Source organism: Lissotriton helveticus, chromosome 5_1 (assembly GCF_964261635.1).
Source record: "Lissotriton helveticus chromosome 5_1, aLisHel1.1, whole genome shotgun sequence".
Taxonomy (NCBI): Eukaryota; Metazoa; Chordata; class Amphibia; order Caudata; family Salamandridae; genus Lissotriton; species Lissotriton helveticus.
This window is the reverse complement of record NC_136065.1, coordinates 636,748,625-636,775,327: the sequence shown is the minus strand read 5'-3', so window position 1 is coordinate 636,775,327 and position 26,703 is coordinate 636,748,625. Positions and strand designations below refer to the sequence as shown.

Genomic DNA, 26,703 nt, shown 5'->3' with positions numbered 1-26,703 from the left:
CGGCTGGCCATCACCAGAACCACCGGCCTCGGGTTGTTTCTGCTGTTCCGGGCTGTTGCGAGTCGTTTTTTTGGCAGCGTCGAAGGTGATTTTCGGTTGGCGTGCGTCTGGTCTCCCCATCTCCGCCGCTATTCAGAACGGTGGTACCCTGTAAGCAATGAGCTGTGTTGCGCGGATCCGTCCGTACGTGCAGGGGGCAAGAGCGAGTGCAATCGCCGTAGTCTGTGGAAGTCCCACGCCGGCCGGGGTAAGGACCCTGAGATGGTGCGCGGTCAGCCCGAGTGCCTGTTAATACGACTTGGTCATGGGCCGAGGGCAAGTCAACAAAGCCAGGCCCAACTGCTCCCCAGAGATCGCATGTTCTGTTAGGCACACCGTGCACCCTCCCGTAGTTGTGTCGTCGAAGCTGGGATCAAGCAGGCTGCACAGAAGCAGATATACTCAGGAAGGCAAGGAGACCGCAAGAAGGCAGGTCATAGACGGGCGTGCGCTCATATGTTAGCGGCCTAACTGCATCCAGATGTCAGCACAACCTCCCGGCCACGGACAGCGCAGCCGAGGCGTACTCATCCAGGCCACCGCCGTGATAGTAGCCCAACTGAATGATGGGATGAGGCTCCTCCAAGCGCACCCACGCCCGAGACAGGATAGCGTTAACCACACTATTGGGCGTCCCCCCTCCAGATAGCGGAGACCGATGCTAGCATCAAGAATAGAGGGGGATGCCGCTATGCAGGGAAGACAACCACTCGTCAGGGACCCAGGTGTCCTGTGGCGTAGTCCGTGCAGGCGATCCCTCCAGCCAACACCAGCCCCCAAAAGCGGCTCGTCCAGTGCACAGCCCAGCGGATCTCAGTCGCTCCCCGTACCTCAGAAGGTGAGCACTGCAGGCAAGTTCAATGTTGCACCGATCACAGCGCTATCTGCACGCATTGGGAAGCCGCCATGTTGTCTGTGTTACGGCAGGGCATCGGCCAAGGTCGGCGAGCACAGCAATGCAGCGGGGGCTGCAGGGTGGTCAAGCGCCAGCGAGGAAGGGCTCAGCAGAGCCGTATTGCAAGCCACTCACTGTGCAAGGTCCAGGTTACAGCCAGGGGGACAGCGTCCGTCTTGCTCCGCCGCCGCCGCTGCAAACGCCAGTGTTTTCGCGCCAAAAGGGGCCCAACCTCCTCCACTGTGTCCCCGGGCTCGCGCTGTCAGGCTAGCCGCTCGGCCGCGCAGTCACCTCCGCCGGTCAGGAGCGGTGGGGACGAGATGGCCTCTCCGAGCCGAAGTAGACCAGTCCCCGGACCCAAATTTGAACCGGAGCATCCAGGGGGGTCCCTGCATCGATGGGGCAAGTTTCAGCCCGGTAGGTCGCCGAAATCAGGAGAAATTAAGGATTGTTACGCCAGGATGTGGGAGCCTCACAGAAAGGCGTCCATACACTAGTGCGCCACCTAGCGCCCCTTCTTTCTTCCAGTAAATACAATAAAACATGTTGGTGATGCACACAGACAATATCATGGCAATTTTAACATGTAGAAGCAAGAGGGTACCCACTATGCAGCTCTGCCTGCTGGTGTTGGATATGTGTGAATGGGCTTTAAAGCACTACATATTTCTGCTACTCTCTCTCACTGAAAAGGGTTGAGAAGAGAACAAGGGACTCCACTCTCCCACATGCATGGGAAATTGTCCAGGAAGTCATCAAACCATCTAACCAGAGATGCTTTTGAATTGGAAATTCAAGTGAGTGGCAATTTGCTCCTTCGCTGAGTGTGTTAGGGATCTTCCTCCTGGGCAACAGCATGATGTTGGACTGAATTGGGAGATCATATAGCTTTAATATGAATGTTGTGATCCTGAGAGTTTCTGAAAGGATCAGGCCTAACCCACAATGTTTGATAGTTTAATTTGCTTCTACTTGGCACACCAAGTGTGGTTTGTAGACCGGCTCCATATGTTTCAGAAGGACCACTTCCACCTCCTACAGAAGATCGATCTCCTGTCCATTAAAGGAGGGAAAGGGATGCACCTCTTCGTTCTATCGCTCATCTTTATTGCATGGTTCATGAGGACGTTGCCTTTGTACGTGTGAGCCTCAGAAAAAACCTGCACGTCCTCGTGGCAGCTAGCAAACAGTATCAACCTACTCACCTGCTCAGTTGCTGATGTAATGGATTTCTGTGTCACCTGGATGGAACATGTGGAACTAAACACCTGTATTACTAGTAGCCACTGAGAGTTATTGGAACATACCAGGGAGTACATAACAGAATAAGAAATCTAACAGGTCTGATCTGTTCTTCCCAAGAGGCACCTGACATTCTATTAGCACCTTGATTTGGATCCTAGCTAACCTGATTCATAAGCACTTTCACCAGTTTGCCTAATGAGATGTGAAGCCTCCTTCATGGAAGACTTCTTTAATGTTGCCATAACATTGCATAGGAATATAACCAAACTTCATGCCTTTTATGAATCACTTGGCTATTCCGTCAGTACAAGGTTATCCAGCCTTTGTTTCAAAGACACTGTTGAAACTCTATTTGAAGGATTTCATTATTTGAACATTCTGTGCATAACTATTAGGCTGTATAGAGTCTTCACAACTGTACGTGAAGCTCACATACAGCTGTTACCTCGACAGAACTAGGAAACTGTCTTCTTCGATCAGCTGCCTATGGCATTATATAGTCAGTTGAGTGACTACAAAGGCCACAATTGTCGGATTTAATAATATGTCCTGTATTACCTATTGTATGACACTCAGTCTGGTGTTGAGTAACTCTCCACATGTGCTAGGTCACAGTTTTTGCATTCTGCAAGTATATACCACTCGGACATATGCTGGGATTCTATTATGGCACACACCATGCTCATTTTGCTGACTGCTCATAGTTTCCTCTCAAGGTTTCCTTCAGGATGAGTTTTAGCATGCAGTTATACACGTTGACATAGCTTTACGTTACCAGAGCCTGCCTTCTGTTGCATTCTCAACTTCTTTAGGATATCACCACAAAGTTAAGAATGGGAAAAGGCTGGGAGTGCCCTATTATACATCATTACTGGGTGAAGGTAATACGGGTGATGTCAGAGGTCCTGAGACAAGAAATTCCTGTAGATGCCAGATGGCATATACTGTGTGTAACTGGGAACAAACATGGCCGAAATACCAGAAACTTTGGCTAATGGTGGCTAAGAGAAATATAGCCCAGGCATGGGGAGCTGCTTTACCACCGAGGGTGGAACAATGGTAGACTGACTTAGAATGGTGTTGTACTGCAGAAAAAGTAGTGCTCGAGGGCAGGGGTTGCCCTAAGAAATGCGAGAAAGTGTGTTACCAGTGGGGTGCCTATAGGGGTTTGTAAAGCTGAGAAGGGGGGGGAGGGTGGGGTGGCCTGACGCCGGATGGTGCAAGAGTTTTCACAGAGTGTGGCTAGAGATGTACGTTTTGTGATCTAATGACCCAACTGTTTGTGAAACTGAATTGTATCTTATGTTTTTATCATCCATTTCCCATGGTCACTGTACTGTATACTGCATACGTTTTATACTCAATAAAAAGATTTTCTTTTAAAAAATAATAATAAAAAAAAAATGGGAAAAGGCAAGAATGTAAGAGAAGGATTAGCATGGCCCTGTTCAATTCAATTCAATATTTTATTAAAGATTTGGAACTCATATGAGGTCCACCTAAAAGTACATACAAATGATTGCATAAGAAAATTACCTAGCAAAACTCATTCCACGAACCATCATAAATTATCAGAGGCCTGCATTAGCATGTTTAAAAAAATACTTTGGCTAACGATCAATATTGTCAATTATCCTTATAGGCAAAAAGGTTAAGATTTTCGCCAATGGTATCTTTTTAGCTCATGGACAAAAACAGAGGCGCAATGACGTTAAGCATTTGGGCAACAACAAGAAAAAACGCTTTGACAGGAAAAAACATTTGGAATTAATAGCAGACGGATTGAAGTGGTAGGGCGTATCCTAAAAAGTGCAAAAATGTATAAAGAGCAGTAAATAGCAGCTAGTTTGAATACAGAATAAAGTCCAGAATTTATCCTCAGCAGAACGTTCAATTTGGAATTAGCTGCAAGAAAAAGGAATAACCGGGCATGTCCCAACATGTGCAAAAAGCAATTCAATAGCAGCCAGTACATGTACAAAAATGCAATCTAGAATCTCGACTTCGGTTGAGTTTTAAACTTGACAACAGAACAAAGGTGGGAAATGAGCACAGCATCTCCCTATTGTGAAAACAGCAACAGAAAGCAGCAATCAGTGTGCAAAATACAATCTGACTGAGAAAATATTAATACTCCATAAAAAGATGACAGAAGGGTGGGGGTGGGGGGGGGTGTAACGGACCATCTAAAATTTATAAAAAAGTTAAAATATATACATAAACTCCTTAAAATAATAAAGTTTTGTACACACTGCTTCGTTTTTGGGGCAAAAAAGAAAATCGCGGGCTGAAGCTACATTTTTATCACTATTTTGTAAGAACAACGGGCGAAGCTAGCGACGGCGGCTCGAGACCAATGCTGGACATGCAAATAAGGCATGATCCAGGGTCTGAAAGCTCAGCTTACAAAAGTTGCAGGTTTTTCCATTTTTCAAATTCTTTGACCAGTTTGCTGTTAAATCATTTAAAGGTAGAAGATTCATGCGTCAGAAAGTGAGCAAACGTCGGGTTCCATGTTCTAAATTCCAGTCCATACTAATATTATAAAGAGAGACCCCAAACCTTTGAGGCGGTTAATCTCAATAACCACAGCACCAATCACAACACCCAATACAGCGTTGGAAAGGGCAGTTGCAGCAGAACGACATAGGCTATGCAGACGGATAAAAAAAATTATAAAAAAATTGCAAAAAATCCATACTATACTATATACTATCCATCCATACTAATATTATAAAGAGAGCCCAAACCTTTGAGGCGGGTAATCTCAGTAACCACAGCACCAATCACAACACCCAATACAGCATTGGAAAGAGCAGTTGCAGCAGAAGGACATAGGCTATGCAGACAGCCAACATATATATATTTTTTTTTTGCAGAGTTTTATATAGCGTGAACTTGACCCAAACTGAATCAGGTATCAGAGGGCTTTACATTGCACCAGTTACGTTACATGAGGACACACATTCATTTTTGTTAGGCACGGGGAGATTAAGTGATTTGCCCAGAATCCCAGGACGTTTGGCGTCGTTACCAAGACTCGAAACCAGATCCCCAGGTCCGAGGTCGAGCGCCTTAGCCGTTAGGCCAACTCCTCTATACATTTAAAAGGTAAAAGAACCGTGCCAGCAAAGTAGTCCCTTGTGGGCGTGTCTGCGTTGAGCTGGGGGCGTGTGGTACGTCCATCACATCGTAGGCTGTAGGCGTGTGCTGGGGGCGTGACAAACGCTGGGGGCGTGTGTCCGCCCTTCATGCCATGTGAGTCGTACATACAAGCGCCAATTACGTTGCTGCGCAGCATCAAGGGGCACGCTGGGGATGTGACACGCTGGGGGTGTGAGAAACGCTGGGGGCCTGTGTCCGGCCTTCATGCCATGTGAACGCAATTGCGCCGCACCCAGGGGCACGCTGGGGGCATGAGAAACGATGAGGGCGTGTGCTACGTTCCGCCCTTCATGCCATGTGGGTCGTACATTAATCAGAAGATGGTCTGCTGTGGCCGTGTGCTGGGGGTGTGACAAACGCGTTCACCTGGAGGCCTGGTAAGTAACGATACTGCAGCCTCTCCTGCGCGCTGTTACTGAACTCTCTCATTCAACGAAATTACACGCGCCTACTACCATCAACCAGGGCTCTAGCCGGGCTCAGGCGGTGGATCAGTACACTAATTACATGCGCCTGATAACATCAACCAGGGCTGCAGCTGCGCCTCAAGCGGGGGAACACGCAAATGAGCGTGTCTGCGGGGAGAATTACTGCAGCCTCTCCTACTCGCTGTCACTCAACTCTCTCATTAAACGGATTTACCCGCGACTGATAACTCTCTCATTCAACGACATTACACGCGCCTGCTAACATCAACCGGGGCTGTAGCAGGGCTCAGGCGGCGGATCACTACACCAATTACACGCGCCTGCTAACATCAACCATGGCTGCAGCTGGGCCTTCTCCGTCCCTATTCTAATGAAACAAAAAATGTTGTCTACCGCGAGATTTCAAAATAAATTGCCCTTGCCAAATACACACATTCTATTTCATACCCGGACAACGTCGGGATGGGCTGCTAGTATAATTATATTTGTGAAGTTTTCGGTGAATTTGTCCTGGCTATTAGCTCTAATCTATTTTTAGAATTACAAAATGTAATATCTCGATTAAAGCTAATCTTACCACTTGAGGTTTTAAAAAAAGATTTAAATTCTGATGGTAGGAGAGTAATCACTAATTCTTCTTGTACACAAAAGTTTTTTAGTGCAAATGAGAAATCCTGATAGGAGTAATTACTTGCCTGATCACCGAAGATTTAGTGACACATGATACCTCTTAATGAGTCACGCTCGCTATTTTTCAACTGGTATCCCCAGCGTAAAATCCTGGCTAATCCTTGAATATAGGAGCTTATCAAGCCAAATTCCAGTCCAATAGCAGCCGTTGGAACTAACGTATTAAAATGACACAATTTACATAGTGTCTGACCTTCGATCCGGTCTAAAAAATTCCAGTCCTTGACAGGGATTGATTCAATGGCATAGAGCAGTGTTGGTGGAATTTTTTCTTTAAAAAACAATAATAGATGTAAGCCCTGTTAATAACCGTTCATCCAAGAGAAAGAGTTAGACCTGGCATCCTCAGCGTGGTTTTTCCCCTAACATTTTACAGTCGGACCTCCTTGTTTTTGTTGACTTTGTTTTTGCTGACCTTCGTCCTCTGTACACTTTGCCACTACTAACCCTTGCTAAAGTGCTTGTGCTCTTTCCTTGAAGCATGTTAGATTGGCTTATGCCCAATTGGAATATTTAGTTAACTAATAGGATCCTAGTAAAGTGGCGCGGCTTGTGCCCAGGGCCTGGAAATTAAATGCTGCTTGTGGGCCTGCAGCACTGGTTGTCCCACCCACTTAAGTAGCACTTTTGCGCACACACAGGCTGCAATGGCAATACTGAGACATGTTTAGTTTAAACTGACAATTCGAACGGGCAAAGTAAGTCTTTTAGCCAGGCCTAAACATTCCCTTTTAATACATCTAAGTCACCCCTATGATAGGCCCTGGATAGCTGAGAGGGCGGGGTGCAATGTATTTAATAGGTTGGACATGTACTTTAGGTTTTTATTAACTACCAGGACATGTAAAACTTATGTTGTTTTTTTACTGCTGCAAGGCACTCTAATAGAATAACATTAGAGTTAGCTTATTATATTTTGTAAGTGTAATTTCTAAATGGTAACAGATAACCAGTTCATGTTTCATTGTCTCTGGAATTTAAAATCCTAACTAATGGTGAAGTCTAATTTTAAACTACCATTATGAAAATTGCACTTTTAGAAAGTTGGCATTTTCAGACTTTAGCTATTTGGTGTCTGACTGGGTGTAGTTGACAGGTGGGCTTTGTGTATTCCTCATAGACCGCCACACACAATGGGGAGCTTAGGTGTGACTGGATGGGCCATCACTGGCAGGATGAGAGGGAGGAGCTGGACCCAGCCCCACCCTCAATTGAATATGCTGTCTTGTTTCCACACAAAGGGCTGCATACCCCCTTTAGTTAGTTTGGAGCCAGGGCCAGGGAGTCCTGGCTCCAGTGCACTTTAAAAGCATGCCTCTAGAAGCTTCTCCTGACGTCAAATGCAGAAATGGGTACTTCTCCAGTATTAGGGGTGTCTTTCTTAGATTCACATGCCTGAATCATTCTCAGTCGTCGGAGTGGGAGTCCCACGGTACATAAAAAAGCAATAATATGCCATAAATATGTAGTAAATACCAATAAAAACAAACCAGGAAGTAAAGTAGCCAAAGCTACAGTAGGAAAAACTTCCACATCTATGACTATCCTAGTCATTTTGTATAGTCCAAACTACAGCCAATCAGGCGCCAGCACCCACCAGAATGTTCTCCCCAGAGGCTCAGGCTCTCAGATTTTCTACCGCACGTCGTGTGAAGGGAGTCTCCCTGAGCTCTGCTCAGTTTTTTCAACTTTATCTTCCTTTTGGATCTTTTCTTCAAGAATATCTTCAAAGAAGTCTCTGTTTAGAGCCTGTGACTCTTGTGGTAAGCTCCGGCTTTTTAAAGAGGACCCCCACAAGAAATGTATTTATTGTCTCTATCCAGATCACCAAGTCAAGGACTGTAAGATCTGCAGAACGTTTCCTCAAAAGATTCTTAGAGACAGAGAGGGTCGGTTGCTTTTGTTGGCTACAAAAGCTTAAGGATTCTGATAATCCTGTGTCTGAGGTTGGCAGTATTGCCTCTGTTTCCACTTCAGCGTCTAGAAAGAGGCCTGCGTCTGAGGTATTGCCATCTCCGGGGGTTAAGGTTGCTAAAAAACATCAACCTTCTAAGGGTTCTGACAAGCCTTCCACTTCTAAGGCTGCCCCCACAGGCAAGGACTTGGAGGTTTCTTCTGTACCTCAAAAACGGTCCATCAAGAGATTGCCTCAGACAGCTGACAAAGTTTCACCTCGGGAAACTCCATTATCGTCGACAACGCCTTCTTCTGTCTTCTCGTCGACGAAGACCTCCGTCGACGCTACATCTACGTCGACGATGACCTTCTCATCTCCTAAACCCAAGATGATTATGACGACGACAGCTTCTTCACCTACCATGGTCTATGTAACCGTTAGACCTCTCTCGTCGACGACGGCCGTCGTCGACGGCACTTCTGAAAGCTCTACCGTCGACGAAGATGACGTCGACGGGTTCGTCGCGAGCTCCACTCCGTCGACGAAGTTACCACCGTCGACGAAGACGTCGACGAAGGTTGTACCGTCGACGAAGCCCATTCCGTCGAAGCCCAATCCGTCGACGAAGCCCAATCCGTCGACGAAGTCCGTCCCGTCGACAAAACCGTTGACGGAGCCTTTGACGTCTGCTCCTGTAGCAGCGGAAAAGACACCGTCGACGCCGCAATTGTCATCTTGCACTGCGTTGCAGGTCTGGTCACCGTCGACGGTGTTCTTTACACCAAAGTAGTCTTTAACTCAAGGACGTGAAACAGTCTATCTACTTTCACCTCTGCGTATGTCACCTCAGAGAACATCATCGCAGGTGCCTGACCGACTTTTAGACTCGGACAGTGAGGATGACGTGGGTCATTCATTCGGAGCAGCCACTAGTCCTTCTGAGCTGAATATCAAGTTGCAAGAAGAGTAACAGGAGGATGAACAACCACCTGTACAGATGGCGTCCCAGATGGACAGTGTACCTGTCGCGCAAGTACCAGTTGCTTTACTGACCAACCTACAATACATGTTGGACGATTATTATGGAAGGTTTCCGCCTTCTGAAACTACAGGCTCAGTGCCTGCTACTCCGGCCACTGAAGTACCGGTGCCAGTTTCGATTCCTGCTTCACCTACACCGCAGTCTCAGGTGGAGGAAGTAGATCCTCAGTCTTCGGAAGAGGAGGAGCAAAGAGAAGGAGAGGTACAGGATGAGTCGGAGTGGGATGAATATCAGGTTCAAACACCTTCCCCTTCGCATCAAGCAGTCTCAATTTCACCACCAGTGGATGTGGTTAGCTTCTACCTGTTAATGGAACGTGCAACTAAACGTTTTCACATCGATATGGAGCATAAGGAACAAGACTGTTTCCTATATGACTTTAAGGAACAACCCAAGAAACAGATTAAGTCTATACCCATCATTTACTTTATTTGGCAGGAAGGTATAAAAGTCATGGCAACCCCGGCATCCATTCCTCCCGTCCTGCCACGTTTGGAAAAGAAGTACAGAGCACCGGACAAATCTCCTGCGTGCCTTATTGGACAGCCGAAGCTTGACTCTGTGATTGTCCAGGCAGCTCAAAAGAGTGCTCGGAACCCTTCTTTTCCGGTTATAGCCCCGCCAGACAGAGATGGCAAACACCTAGATTCGATAGGGAAGCGCGTCTCCACTATGGCGGCTACGACAGTACGAGCGGCAAATTCATTGGCCATCTTAGGAAGGTATGACCGACAGATGTGGTCAGACATTGCACCATTCATTGACCTCGTCCCTGAACATTCTAAGGCTGAAGCGCTCAAGATACGGCAAGAAGGCCAAAGAATCTCAGAAGAGATTATTGGTTCAGCAGTGGATGTAGCCTCAACGGGCTCTCGACAGCTAGCGGGGGCTGCGGTTCTTCGTAGACAAGGTTGGCTACGTTCTACTTCCTTTAGACAAGAAGTCCAAAATAAGGTGCTGGACATGCCATATGATGGCGAATATCTGTTTGGCCCTCAGGTGGAGGACGCCTTACGGACAATAAAGAAGGATACAGAAACAGCAAAATCATTGGGCACCCTCCAATTCCGCAAGCCGCCCTTTCGAGGAGCGAGAGGACGAAGATCGTCCTCCAACAGAGGTGGATATAACCAACAGTCCACTTACAGACAAAACAATCAACGATACCATGCTCAGCGCTATCAATCTTACAGCCAGAGAAAGCCTACTTATGCCCAGAACAGGGGAAAAGCGAATTACCGCGGAAAAGATAAGCGCCAATGAGATTTTTCACCTGCCACCACCGCTGCCCTGCTCTCAAGAAAAGATTGGAGGGCGAATATCAAAATTTTACTCAAACTGGCAGTCAATAACATCAGACAAATAGGTCCTGGAGATTGTGGCCAGGGGCCATGCCCTAGAATTCGAGAAATTTCCGCCAAATGTTTCCCCGAAAGGACCACCTCCAGCTCACCTGAAGGAGCTATTTGCCCAAATCAGATTGATGATGCAAAAAGGAGCGATCAAGAGCGTACCTCCGAAGATGAAGGGAATGGGGTTTTACTCCAGATTTTTTCTAATAAAGAAGAAAGACGGAGAGTGGCGCCCGATTCTAGATCTTCGCGCTCTAAACAAGTACTTAAGAAAATTAACTTTCAGGATATTATCGCTTCAGGAAATATTACATCTTTTGGCAGCGGGAGATTACATGGTCACCTTAGATCTCCAAGATGCATATTTCCATATCACCATTCTACCTCGCCACAGAAAATTCCTGCGCTTCAGGGTGGCTGGCAGGGATTACCAATTCAAAGTCCTTCCTTTCGGACTACGGTCAGCGCCAAGAGTTTTTACCAAGGTTCTGGCTCCAGTGGCGGCGCACCTCCGACTGGAGGGAATCCACATTTTCCCATACTTAGACGACTGCCTAATAAAGGCCAATTCTCGAGAGGTCGTGCATTCTCATCTACAATAGTGTATACACCTGTTCCAATCTCTGGGCCTTTCCATCAACCTCGACAAATCCCAATTGAGACCTTCTCAAAGACAAGCTTTCTTGGGAGCAACATTGGACACCCAGATGCTACAAGCTTTTGTCTCAGAGGAGAGACAAATGAAGATCAAAAACATGGCGCAGAATCTGTTCTAAAAAAAAAGTCCGTTTCTGTTCGGATATAAAAGTCTTTTCTGGGGATGGTATCTTCTTGCATGCCATTACTACCAAACTGTCGCCTCAGGATGAGACCTCTCCAGGAAGAGCTAAACCTGCAGTGGTTACAGGTCTCCGGAACGTTCGAAGATCTTATCAGGATCACACCGCTCATGCAAAACTCTCTCTGCTGGTGGACACCAAAACGACATCTCCAGCAGGGGTGTGCATTTCTTCAAGATGCACCAAGCCTCACCATCACTACGGATGCGTCTCTCGAGGGCTGGGGAGCGCATCTTCAGGGTCTCACAATCAGCGGCAAGTGGACTGCTCCACAAAGGCGATGGCACATCAACCGTCTGGAGCTGAGAGCCATATTTCTAGCACTCAAGGCGTTTCATGCACTCATTCAGGATGCCAATGTGTTGATAAGAACAGACAACACAACAAGCATGCATTACGTCAACAAGCAGGGAGGAACACAATCTCTTCTCCTATCCCAGGAAGCCCAAGAACTATGGGCATGGGCCTTAAAGCACAATGTAAATCTTCAAGCAGTGCATTTTCCAGGGACAGAGAATGTCTTGGCAGACGCACTCAGCAGGATGACAGTCTCCACCCACGAGTGGGAACTACATCAGCAGACAGTGGAACGCATCTTTCGCCTGTGGGGTCGTCCAGATCTAGATCTATTTGCGACAAAGACCAACAGCAAATGCCAATTCTTCGCAAGCTGGCATCCCCACAAAGACTCTCAGGGGAATGCGTTTTCGATAGATTGGTCTCTGACATATGCGTACGCTTTTCCACCGATTCCACTAGTCCCCAAGGTTCTGCGGAAAATGAAAAAGGAACCGTGCAGATTGATCCTGATTGCTCCCAGATGGCCGCACCAGTATTGGTTTACAGAACTTCTTCTTCTGTCATAGTGCGAACCGATTCAGTTGAATCCAATCCCGAACTTACTCAGCATGCAGAACGGTCAGGTTTATCATCCAGATCCGACATCACTGAGATTAGCGGCCTGGCGCCTGAGTACCGTGAGTTCGCCCACCTAAACATCCCGGAGGAATGCAAGGAGGTTCTGGCCAGGGCAAGAGCACCCGCTACCATAAAGACATACAGTCTAAAATGGAAGCGTTTCTGCATCTGGTGTCGCACAAACGGGGTTCACCCTTTTTCAGCAACGCCGGAAGAGATTCTACCTTTCTTCCTGCAATTAGCAAAATCAGGCGTGTCTCACGCAACCCTGAAAGTTTTTCTGGCAGTGATCTCAAGATATCGGCAAGATGGTACTAATTCCTTATACTCTGCGAGGATTATACAACAATTCTTTAAAGGCCTCTTTAGGATGTTCCCTCCGGTACGACGACCACCTCCGGCGTGGCATCTTAACGTAGTCCTGGCACAACTCATGCGTCATCCTTTTGAACCCATCCACAAGGCCGATCTCAAATATCTCTCGTGGAAGGTAGCACTGCTGCTGGCTTTAACATCCTCCAGAAGAGTCCGTGATCTTCAGGCCTTTACAGTTCACCATCCTTTCCTGCAGTTTCAAAGTGACTCTGTGATACTCCACACTAATCCGAAGTACATTCCTAAAGTACCTTCAGATTTTCACCTCAACGAACCAATAATTCTGAAGTCATTTTTTCCTAACCCACAAACACCGGCGGAAAGGGCGTTGCATACGCTGGATGTTAAGAGATGTCTTAAATTCTATCTGCAGAGGACATCCGCCTTGCGCTCTTCTGACCAACTGTTTATCACCTACGGTGCTATTCATAAGGGGCAGGCAGTTTCAAAACAGACTATTGCGAGATGGATATCTTCTGCCATTGCCTTTTGCCATATGCAAGCAGGACGACCGTTGCAAGCAACTCCTAGAGCTCATGCCACAAGAGCAATGTCATCGTCTACGGCTTTGTTTGCTGAAGTTCCTCTTCAGCAGATCTGCAGAGCGGCTACTTGGGCCAGTCGCCATACATTTACCAAGCATTACTGTCTGGAGGCAACCAGCGAAGCTGATACTTCTGTGGGCCGTGCAGTTCTACGAAATCTTTTCAAATAAGGTGAGCCTCTGTTTCCCACCTCCATTACTGCTGTCAGACGCTTCATATTTTTTACACATGCTTACATGATTGCATTCTTTTATGCTTAAATGATGTGTATTTTCAGTTTACACTGTTTTATGACTTATATGCTGACAAGCTTTACAACCATTGGCGTCTGCCTAGCACGGATATGTACTGCTAGCTACTCTGATTCAGGCATGTGAATCTATGAAAGACACCCCTAATACTGGAGAAGAACAATAGTTACTTACCTGTAATCTGTGGTTCTCCAGTATTGGTGTCTTTCATAGATTCACATGCAACCCGCCCACCTCCCCTTAGAGGCTTTTAGGCTATTTTGGTTTACCTTCACTCCTTGCGAGAAAATCTGAGAGCCTGAGCCTCTGGGGAGAACATTCTGGTGGGTGCTGGCGCCTGATTGGCTGAAGTTTGGACTATACAAAATGACTGGGATAGTCATAGATGTGGAAGTTTTTCCTACTGTAGCTTTGGCTACTTTACTTCCTGGTTTGTTTTTATTGGTATTTACTACATATTTATGGCATAATATTGCTTTTTCATGTATCGTGGGACTCCCACTCCGACGACGGGGAATGATTCAGGCATGTGAATCTATGAAAGACACCAATACTGGAGAACCACAGATTACAGGTAAGTAACTATTGTTCATATACTGGACCTCAAACCTGTGGATACTCTGACAGGAAGAAGGACTGCTGTGCTACTGATAGGACTGCTGCTCTGAAAGACTGCTGCATTCCTGTCTGGGTGAGAGCTGTCTCTTGAATCCAGGGTGACTCCAAGCGCTAATTGGCTGGGCTCTTCCTCTGAAGCCTCGGGCCACAACAGGCTTCCAATAACCTTGCATCTGCAACTGGATTCTGCCATCTGTCAATCTACCATGCCAAGTGGTGCCAACCCAGTCCTGGACCCTTGGAAGTGAGCTTAAGGTGGTTTTCCAGTCTGTGGATCAAGCGGACCCGACGCAGCTCCTCTGCTGTGCAGAAGCTAACCCCAGCAGAACAGACACATCGCCACTATTATGTGGGTTGGACCTGCTACCAATACCCGCATCACAGCACATCAGAACTACAGCTGTGCTACACAGCCTTGGAGCAGGCCCTGCATCCGTAATCAACGGTTGTCTTGACTATGCCAGACTCCACATTGCAGCTCTTTGGAACTGACGCATCGCCCGGCTGTGTGCCACATCTAACACGCCTGACTTCACATCTCAAACCCTATCGACTGGCTCCTTGACTATGACTTAGGCCTTTGCATCGCAGCCTCGTCACACCTCCGAATCGACACATCGCTGCAGCTTCGCGACACATAGTCCATGTGGATCCACGCAATGCTCCGTAAACCATGGTTTAAAGTAATTTGTTCAATTGGATTACCATTGGATTACCTGCGTCTCTGTAGCCGGCCTATTCTCCATCGCATTCAGCCTGAACGTGTGACTTTATCCCAGTCCGGCTTGACCAGATATCCACAGTTGGCATATTCAGCTTTTTAGGCTCTATTTTCACTGAAATCTTTAAAATTGCATATCCCCGATGTAGGAAGTGGGCTCTGTATGTACTATACAAAAGTAAGCTATAGTGTGCACAGTCAAGTGGATCCTCAGAGGCTTTACAGAGGCTAAAGTAGATAATACTAAATGCTCTCTTTTGAGGTCGAACAGTTTGGCGTATCAGAGGGCTGTGTTAAGCATTTGTGGTACACACTCAGGCAAGAAAGTGTTACACACACTCAATGACTTAATCCAAGACCAATTGGTTTAAAAAATATTACTTTTTGTATGTTTATTACTTGGAATCAAAGGTACGTTGTTGGAAGTAAAATACTTTTTGTAAAATTAGTTTTTAAGTGTAAAAATTTCGTAGTGAATTTATCAAACACTTCAATGTTAACTTAAGGTCCTGTCTGACTTCGACCCTGGAGACTGGATGGTAGTGTTGGACTTGCAGGATGCTTATTTACACATCCCTATCCTGCCAGCCCACAGGCGTTACCTATGGTTCACAGTAGTCCGTTACCTATGGTTCACAGTAGTCCATTTTCCGGTTACTATGCTCCCCTTTGGCCTTACAAGTGCCCCTCGGGTGTTCACGAAAGTGATGTCGGTGGTCGCATATCATCGGCGCAGATCAAAGGGTTCCAGTCTTCCCCTGCCTCCACGTCTGGTTGTTGAAGGCTGGCCCGCCCCAGGCTGTCGTCTCCCACCTCCAGACTACGGCGGATCTCCTGCACTCTGTGGGGTTCACTATTAATATACCGAAGTCACACCCAGAAGCTCCTTTTTATCAGAGCAGTTCTGGATACAGCGCAGTTTCTGGCCTATCTTCCCGAGCAGCATTTCCAGGATAATCGGGCTATGATACTGATGTTTCTGCCTCTATCCGGGATTTCGATAAGACTGACCCTGAGGCTGCTGGGCCTCATGGCCTCCTGCATCCTGCTGGTGGACCATGCCAGATGGCATATGCGGGCTCTGCAGTGTGACCTGAAGTTCCAGTGGGCGTAGCATATGGGGAATCTTTCTGATGTCGTCCAGATCACGGAGGGCACTGCACACCAATTGCAGTTGTGGCTAACTAATCAGGATTGGGTCAACCGCAAATCCCTCTCCCTTCCCCAACCATACTCCACAGTTGTGACAGATATGTCACTTCTGGGATGGGGCGGCCACGTGGAAGAGGCAGAGATCAGAGGCCTCTGGTCTTCGGTGGAGCCCGGGCTCTACATCAACCTGCTGGAGCTCCGGGCGATCCATCTTGCACTGAAGGCATTCCTTCCTTCTGTCAAAGGAAGAGTAGTGCAGGTGTTCACGAACAACATCACCGCCATGTGGTACTGCAACAAACAAGGCGGGTGGGGTCGTGGACCCTGTGTCAAGAGGCTCTCTGCCTCCGGACTTAGCTGGAACACCTGGCAGGTTCCCTGAACGTTAGGGCGGACAAACTTGTCCGCCGGTGCATGAGGGATCACAAATGGCGTCTTCACTCGGAGGTGGTGCAATGTCTTTCGGCAGTGGGGAGAGCCTTGATTAGATCTGTTCGCCACCGAAGAGAACTCGCAATATCAGCAAATTCTGCATGTTGGAATTTCCAAGGCGGCACTTGCTCAGCGATGCTTTTCGTCACGAGTGAGATTGCGGTCTTCTATACGCCTTTCCGCCTATACCACTTCTGCCCAGAGTGCTAAAGAAGATCAAGCGCGACTGGGCCCAAGCCCTACTTGTGGCTCCAGATTGGGTTTCGGAGAGTCTGGCATCCTGAGCTCCTGAACATGAGCATCGATCCTCTGATCAGACTGCCTCTTCGGGAGGATCTTCAGTCGCAGCAGCAGGGAACTGTCCTCCACCCAAACCTTTCCAGTCTCCACCTCCTTGCGTGGAGATTGAGCAGCGACAGTTGACAGGTTCTGACCTTCTTCCTGAAGTCTAATGTCATCTTGGCAGTCAAGCATCCCTCCATTAAACGGTCTAGGCCTGTAGGTGGAACAAATGTGGGGCATGGTGCACAGCAAAGGTTGTGGATCCCCTTTCTGCCCCTCTTTCAGAGGTTCTCCTCTTCATGCTTTCATTGGCCCAGAAGGGCTATGCTCTGGGCACCCTTAAAGGCTCTCTTTCGGCCATTCTACGCCTTCCTGATCAGCCTTCTCTTTTCAAGTTTCCTATTGTAAATAGATTTCTTAAGGGCATTACTCACCTCTTTCCTCCTATTACTTACGTAATGCCCCAGTGGGACTTGAATCTGGTCTTAACTTACCTTATGTATGCTCCTTTCAAGCTGCTACATAATTGTCCTCCCAGACTCTTGACCTTAAAGAATGCTTTTCTGGTTGCCATTACCTCTGCTCGCAGGGTGAGTGAGCTTTAGGCTCTTCCTTCTAAATCTCCTTTCCTTGTTGTTCATCCGGACAAGGTTGTTCTTCATACTAGACCTTCTTTTCTTCCCAGAGTGGTTACCTCTTTCCACATAGTACAGACCCCCACTTTGCCCACCTTCTTCCCGCCCCTGCATCCTTCTAAATAGGAGGAGAGGCTCCACCGTCTGGATCCAAAACGTGCCCTATCATTTTATCTGGATCGCACAAAATTCCGGGTGGATGATCAGCTCTTTGTTGGCTATGTGGGCGCTAAGAAAGGTCCGGCCTTGCAAAAACGAACCATCTCTCGATAGGTCGTTCTTTGCATTAGAATCTGTTATTCCTTGACGTAAAAAGGAGCCTCCAGTAGGGTTACACACCCATTCCACTAGGGCGACGGCAGCCACTACTGCTTTGGGACATGGAGTTCCACCTCAATGACGTCTGCCAGGCAGCCACGGGTTCATCTTTGCACACGTTCAATAGACATTACTGCCTGGATAGCCAAGTCCAGAGAGACTGCTTCTTTGGCCATTCAGTTCTCCAGGACTTTCTGGTGTGAACTTGGTTCGCAGACCCACCTCTGTGGTTGGTATTGCTGGGGTATCTATTCTAAGGTAAGGAATCTATAACTAATAGTCTCTATCAGATGAACAAGTTATTTAATTTGGTAACAATATATCTGTAAGAGACGTATATTAGGTATAGATTCCTTACCACCCTTTCCATCCGTCCCGTTCCGCGATTTCACTTTTAGAGCAAGGGACTCCCTTTCAGGGCCCTACTTTTGTGCACCAGTGGTCGGTGTCTTGCATGATTGCATTTCTGGCGTGGAATGTCGTGTAAAGAACTGACGTCCGCGCGCCGGGGCAACGTCTTAAGTAGATACCGCAACGTCATTCTGGCTATCACGACGCCAATGACTAACGCAGAGTCGACCGACGCCACCTACTGACGCGCATGAGTACCGCTGAAGAAAAATTCTCCAAGATGAAGTCTAATGCCTGGGGGTAATTCTAAGGTAGGGAATCTATAACTAATATATGTCTCTTACAGAAATATCATTACCGAAGGTAAGTCACTGGTTCATTAATGAATCTAACACTGGCATCAGTGTGGGCTCATTAATCTGAGATGTCTGGTACCAAATATCTTGGGATTGGGTAACGCCATCATGAAGCTGTGGAACTCATATTGACAAGCTTGCACCCCATGTACTCGGTAGGACACTATAAGGGCATATCTGTTCATGCAGTTATGCCCTCACCAGAGGTATAGTGCACACAGCCTCAGGGCTGTAAGGCCTGCTGTACGGGTGACTTACTGATGCCTCTGGCAGTGCTGACAGGCCTGGAACACAGGGATTTGGGCCAAGTAAACTCTTCACTTTTAGTTGCACCAAAACAAGCAGGCTGCAGTGGCAGTGTGCATGTTTTTGGTGAGGCGTCTCTTAGGGTGGCATAATATATGCTGCAGCACTTCGAGACCCTCTCTGGTCACAATGCCCTGGTACCACTGGTATCTTTCACAAGGGGCTTATATGTGAGCCAGAGGTGTGCCAATATGGAAACAAAGGTACAGTTTTGGGAAAGCACTCGGGCACTAGGATCCTGATTATCAGGGACTCGTTCAGTCAAAACTGCATTCCGAGTCGAGCAAAAAGTGGGGATAACCATGCCAAAAGAAGCACTTTCCTACATCCGGTTCTACTGATTGAATTTTTGTCGTTTTGGTCTTGTGGTGTGCAATCCTTTATGTGTGGTGTTTTCACTTTATTACTGTTTGAAGTGTTGTACACATACTTTACACATTGCCTCTAAGTTAAGCCTGACTGCTCTGTTTCAAGCTACCAGAGAGTTGGCTTGTACTTTACCCTCACAAGGATTGAGGTTGCTGCTTGACTATTGCTCACACCCCATTCAACCAACAACCTAATTTCTCAAAGAAGGTAGCCAATCTTTTGGATTTGATAGATTAGCAATGGGCTCAGATACATATTTGCCCTACATTTCTGGCACTACGCCAATATTTTGCACCATATGAGGCAAGCGCTGTATGTGCACCGAAAGCAGTAACAAAATCACACACTTCACATCTGAGATGAAGGAAGGTAAGCCACCACCCACTCACCCATTGCCCTGGGTGCAGCTTCCCATGAGCCTTACATCAGTGAGAATTAATGTGCTATTAATCTGGCTACTCATGATTTTCGGTTGAGCATGGAATGATGTAGTAGGTGTTTCCATTTGCTTACATCAAAGACCATAATGGTATTGTGGCTGCCTAAATTGCAGGGAGAAACTGGGTAGGCTTTATGACTCGATGTTTTTTGTGTTTTGGCATGAGTTTTTGCCAAATTGCAAAAGCACCTCTGCATATTTTAATTCCCTGACCTAAGAGTGGATGGATGGATGGATGGATGGATGAAGGGAGGAATGAATGAATGAATGAATGAATGAAAGAAGGAAGGAAGATTGGAAAATGATGGATGGGTGCTTGCAAGTAGGAAGAATAAGCAGGAAGCTATCTGCAGAAGGGAGAGCTGGTGCTAGCATGAGAGATTGAGCATGGATTATTTATTGGAGGTTAAGAAGAAAGGCTGGGAAGAGGCAGTGGACAAGATATCAAATGTGAGTAGATTCCAAATTTCTGAGGAGAGCTTGAGTTAATTCAGAAGAGAATTTAGGACAAAGGAAGGAGGGCCAGTTAAATTGCCTTGTTAGTGGCTTGTATGTCTTGCTGCCCTCCTGCTGGGTGTAACAGGACAGAAAAGAACTTGGGGACATTTTGAAGAAGGAAGGATGGTCCAGGTTTACAGAAAAAAAACCATGGCAGTAAATGATACTGGAGACTTTTATTATCCCAACACCACATCATATATATGTGCAGTTTAAAGTGTTGTTTGCCACGTTACTGTACATCACTTAACAAACCATGGAATGACCAGGTTTAGTCCAGTGATGTCTGGCATTTTAACATGTTGCGTTGGTCTTTTCTGGGTACAGGCATATCCAATTCTCTAAATTGTGGTGTCTTTCTGTTATTTTTTCATTGTGCTATACAGATATCTGCAAAGGGTCTGCGGTCCACAATTGGCGAGGCATTTGAGCGCCTTCACCGTCTTCTACGTGAACGTCAGAAGTCAATGCTAGAGGAGCTGGAGGCAGATACAGCACGGACCCTGACAGACATCGAGCAGAAGATGCAGCGCTACAGTCAACAGCTGCGCCAACTGCAAGAGGGCATACAGATCCTACAGGAGAAGCTGGGGGAGATGGACCGTCATGCATTCCTGGGGGGCATTCCATCCTTAACTGAGAAGTATGTCACCACCTATACCTCCTCATGTTTAGGTCTTGGCTAGACAGTTCTTGTGCTACAGCCCACCCAAAGGCTAAGCATTTGTTAACTGCAACATCGCTCTCATATCCTTCATTGCAGTTTGCCATGGCATGCATGCGTCAGGCCTCTTCTTGTGTTTGGCACTCCCCTAGAGCATGGACCAAGTATTTCTGTCCATCCACTGCTCCCGTTTTTTTGAGCTATTTTTTAATTGTGTTTACGCACTCCATACAAGTGCTTATTTTCAAGCGCTCCTTCACTCATTCATGTTGCTTCAGTCTGCCCCGTCTGATTTTTCCCTGTTTATATCCCCCACCCTAAGCACTCCATACGAGTGCTTCCTAAACCCCCCATCTCAATAGCTGTTGTTGCTTCCCCTTCGCAATTGTAAGCGGGAGAAGCAGTAATGTTTTTCTAGGCAGACCGTGAGTTACAGAAAAATCATACAGAACAGTATATAAAGCCTTAATCTGAAAAGATTTTAAAGTGAGAACAGGCTTTGAGAACAAGGGTTCACGGCCCATGCAATTCTTGTTGTGTGCCGGCAACTTTTAAAGCTATCGCTGGTGTAGCTTAAAGGCAAATATATAGGAGGTAACCGCTTCAACTGGCAATTAAAGCCCATGGCATTATGAACAAGTATGTGAACCCTAGAGGAACTGCTTTTTCAACATTGCAGTTACTGACTAGTAAGGAATTAAGCCGATATGCAGTGAAACAAAATTTGTCAATATTACAGTTGTTCGCCTAGAGCAAAGTAAATTCTATGCGAAAATAATTACACATTAATGAATGTTTTATCAACAAAATACCTACATTTAAAAATCCTGCCAAGCACTTAAAACTGGATAGTTGTGTTTTCTACATGTACCTACAATGGAATAAATGTTTCCTGGGCCAGAAGAGTCTGTGTTTTTTTTTTGACTCTTCAAAACAAATTGCCTACACAGCTATTGATAATAAAGATGAAAGTGCACTTCATCGCGTTAATGCCCACTCCAATCTACACCAATTCAATCTACACCACTCTAATTTACTGCTCCCCTTCTGCATCGCATTGCATCGCACCCCACCCCACTCCAATCTACTCTACTCCACCCAACTTCAATCTACCCTACTCCTCCACTTAATCTGCCACAAACTACTCAACCCACTCCAATCTGCCCCACTCCAATCTTCTGCACCCCAATCTACACCACCCGATCTACCTCCGTCTACCCCACTCTAATCTACCCATTTCAATACACCACACTCCAATCTACCTCACTCTACCACATTCTACCCCACTCCTCTATTTACTTCCTATCCTCTTCCTGCTTTCTCCTTGTGGGTCTACCACAGAGACATTTTCACTTGCCCCACCATGCCTGGACCTCAACCTGTAAGATTTTTTTCCATGAACTCCTTCTCTTATGGTACATACAGGCCAATCTGCCCACAATATTTTGTCTTAGAATGTTACTGCATGTATTCCTCCTGTACCACCTGCCATTGATATTGCTTATCACCCTTTTCAGCCTTTACTCTTTTGAGCTACTCCAGAGATTTCTACCTTACTCTCACTCTTCCGACTGGGATGGTCAAATGTTTTTTCCCCGCTTGTCTTTATCTTTGTATGCAACTAAAATATTGATCAATTTTCTTTTCTCCTTCAGGCAGAATAGTAATTGTCCCTTTCTGTGAGTGCTTCTACAACACAGTCCTGAAGGGCAACTCACATGTTCTACTTTTTTACCTCCAGGAACATCTCCAACTCTTTTGGCTGGTCTGGTTTCATATTCTCACTTTCTTGAAGGCGGCTGTCTTGGGAACATGTTCCCAGCAATCTTTTTTTCAAAAGCTTTCGTAAGAAAATCCCTCTTCCACACACATTTTTCTCTATGGAGCCTATTAAAGGAATTTCTTATGCACTGCATCCTCAAATCTCCAAGGCATGCCAAAGGACATTAGCTCATCCGTTATTTACTCTCCAAAATATTATCGCTCTTTATATTTCTCTTGTCCTATGAATAAGCTAAATGACCCTTTCTTTACTCCCTTCTTTGGAGCATGTTTGGAGGTTTTATATAAATATTCTAGAGGAAGAATCGGAAGATGTTCCCAATAAAGAATACAAAATGTAATTTAAACAATGCTATAAACTATATAAGTTAAAAATAATTCCTCCTGTAGAGAGATTTTGTCTCGCCATTTTGCCCCCCGTGTCGCATTGAAATCTTCTTCTCTTCTCTATGATTGACACGGAAGACATGCCTTTTGACCATGTTCTTTCATCTACCGCATCTCGAAGAAGACCTTCTGCTCCATCACTTTAGTACATCTTCAAAGGAGCTTCCTCAGGGAGTCCTTCCCTACTATCTTGCCTGCGGCTAAATGCTACTATCTGCTGCCCCCCCCCCCCCTGCCTGAGGGAACAAAGCTTATAATGGATGTCTACTCCTGTGCATAGTTTACTTGAACACTCTCCCTCAGGAAAATTTCTCCACAGCACTTTCCCATCAGTGTTGCTGGATTCAGTACAGTGTTAACAGTGTCTTGCACCTCAACTAGAAGTGACCTGTCAAATGCCATTTTAAGGCATCATATGTGCTCGTAACTTTGGTTCTGAGATGGATCCAGAGCCATATATTGTTAACTATTTATGCTGGTTTTGGTGAAATTCTTTTGCATTGCCATTTCGGAAATATTCCGAATTTAATTCTTGCACGACATCTAGGAACCAATGTCTGTGAATGAACCACACCCTTTGTATTTGTGTTGTCTTGATCAGGATGATGCCCCTTCATGGGTTGACCACTGCCAAAGGATGCATCTAAAAGCACTTGGGGGGAGAGACAGTCTAAACTGATACTGACCTCCTTTGAAAATCTCAAGGATGTTGCCACCCCAGATTTAAGAACATATCTAGTTTGAGGATGAACCCCCCCCCCCCCGGACTTATTGACTAAGCTACGCCCCTGGTCATAAGATAGAGAAGAAACATCAAAGGAAGAAGAGAGACGTGTAAGAGCGTGACTCCTAAAGTCTTCTATGGAGCCATTGCCTATTCTTAGGGGTAGTTTTCCAGCTTCTGGTGTTTGGATCAATCAGGTGAAGGATGCTCTGTTAATAATTTTTGCCTCCCCTCGAGGCATTTATAGGCTCCCAAGGAGGTAGTGAAGTAGTATGCGGTGCTGATGGATGGCTCTTCGACTTCAGCAACTCTGGTTGTGATGTTAGTTCCTTTGCTAAGAAAGCACAGGTGAGATCTTGTCTGAGGTTGGTGTTCAAACCTCATTTGTAGATGGTGTGCTCGGAGTACACAATGTTGACTTAAGGGCCAACCAAGATTGGTGAAGAATCATTTTTGGGTGTAAGGATGTTGTCCTTTTGATAAACGGAGGACTGGTTAAGGAAAAATAATTTGGTTATTCCAAAGGCCACTCTAGTTGGCCCTTATTCTGATCTCTACAATTTTTAAATTCTATTCAGCAAGAATCTGCTTCTTCAGAAGTGTTTTTTTTGTCAGCTCTTGATTCAAGCACTAGGCTTTTAGTTAATGTGATTAATGTACCCCTTGACACTGTATTTTCCTATCCAGAAGGATCTTTTTCTCTTGACCAGGGTCACTAAGCAGTACTCGTTGGTAAAGCTGATAAGACATTGAATTTAAACAGTGGCTGAAAAAAAATCTTCTAATAGGTAGGAGGAAGGAACATTACCTCTCTTTCAATAGGGCATTAGCTAACTAGATGAAGGAACCTTTGTCTGAATCTTTCAGCTCCCTCAGTTTGTATGTCTGCGTCAAAGAATTACAGTGCAGCTCTTACTGGTCTCTGTACTTGTGAGATCATTTGGCTCCAAAGAGCCTTAATGTGCGAGCCAAAACGAGTTAAGGTAAACCAAATGCAGATTAGGAATTGGATGCAAACCTTTTGCTGGTTAAGCTGTATTTAACGCTGTTTTTATATATTTGAAATTGCGCTATGATGTTCTCCTGATTGATGTTAACAAAACAATTATGTTAAACAAAATGGACGCCTTGTGGAAGATATTCGCTTCCAGGAGCTTAGTCCTGCGATCATCTGATGTTACTTGTTTCTTTGCTTGGCACGCCGTACCCATGCAAAGGACTGCATGATCTGCATTGGGTGAATATATTTAGACCTAAAGGATGACTACTTCAGTCCCCGTAGTCAAATTTCAAAGGCAGTTTTTGAGGCTCACATGAGAGTGGAGGTGCTTCCTTTGGGCTATCTCTGGACTCTTTTATAAACCTTTTGCTGGTGGTGTCCGCACATCTTAGGCTGCGACTGTAGAACGCTACACATATCTAGACAACTAGCAAATAAAATGCCAGCTCACCTTCTCAGTCATCCCAAATTCTGTTACTTATAAATATCTTTTTGTGAAATTTGGGACTTTAACTCTTAATTTCATCACAGTTTATTTGCTGTGTAGGGGTATTTTGGACGCTCTTGTCATGTGGGAATTTCCTTCTTCAGAAATGATTTTACAAAATACAGTGTTCTCGTGTTCCTCAAACATCGCATCTGTGTTTCAATATTCGCCACAGACTAGCCAACGCGTGTTTCGTCTCTACGTAAATATATTCTAGCTGATTTGCTCAGGGCTGACGACAGAAAAGTATTGAGATCAACAGTTTATTTAAAACTCATTTGGTTGTGTATACAGCAGTCACAGTGGGCAAGCAATATATAAATTTACGGGAGTTAGAGTTGTGGAGTACTTTCCCACTTGTTTCAATATACTAAACACATTTATATATTGCTTGGCCACTTTGAATATTGTATACACAACGAATTTTGTTTGAAATCAGATGTTGGTGATCTGAATACGTTTCTGTTGTTGGCCCCAAAGACGTCCGCTGGGATATTATGCAAGAAATGATACACGTGTTGGCTAGTCAAGTGGCGAAATTTGCAACACAGATACAATGTTTGTGGTTCATGAATAATGAACAGAAGAAGGTTGTTTACATAAGAGTGGAATGTTGTGTTGGAGTGCTCAGGGATTGACCTTTCTCTTCATGGACATTGTCCTCTTTGAAGAAAATTTGGTGGCTTTCCTTCACCTTTGAGCACCCAATTGTTTATTTATAGATTTCTATTAATTATGTTATTTTTACTTTTGATACTTGGTTTGTGTGCACCAAGTCTACCCAGTCACAATTTTCTTTTTATTTAGAACATGATTTATTTATAGCGTACATTCACCAATTACTACTTCCCTTGGTGTTTTGATACAGATCTTGTGTGTGGTTGCGGGGCTGCCCCTGGGGCAGGACCCCACAGTGTGAATGCCTTTTGTCAAGTAAGTGTAGCATCAAATTATTGTAGTGTTTTCACTGCAGAGAGAATGTTTATGATGTGTGGGTCTTGTAACCTTATGGAGTTTTATATATGTTTGGGCTGTCTCTGCAGGGTGTATCACAGTGGGTGTGCAGGTCTTCTGACCCTCAGCCTAGCTTACGTCTACTTTGGAAATGTAGACTGCTGCTCGGAATCTCTATGAACCGCATATTTCACAGGTTTGGTACTTCCTTACATAGGTGTTGGTGGTTTATTGCACTGCTGATGTAAATTGTTAATAACCCATTGTGTATTTGTTCATTTGTTGCTATTAATCTAGAGTAACCTTCACTTTTCTTTAGACGTGTGGCTAGACATGTTATTTAGCTCAGCTAAGGTATTCCAATCCTTTCTGAGTTTTGTACAGTAATTATACCCATTTCCTGAGTTTCCCTGTACACATGTGCTCGCTGTGTTTCCCAAAGGTCTGGTTCTCATTCTCCCACCACTATTGTAGTTGGTTTGATTTGTTTTTCTTTTAAAGGTTCCCACTGTTGCATTTTTCTGCATTCTTAATGATCCCCCCCCCC

General features: G+C 45.7%; 1 protein-coding gene across 1 annotated transcript in view; it reads left to right on the top strand.

Annotated features, from left to right (window-relative positions):
* Nucleotides 1–26,703, top strand: part of TRIM62 (tripartite motif containing 62) — a 115,563-nt gene that overhangs the window by 73,422 nt on the left and 15,438 nt on the right. Inside the window, exon 3 of the mRNA XM_078643016.1 lies at nucleotides 20,545–20,801. Within this exon, the coding sequence (XP_078499142.1) occupies nucleotides 20,545–20,801 (257 nt within the window). The remainder of the gene's footprint in view (nucleotides 1–20,544; nucleotides 20,802–26,703) is intronic.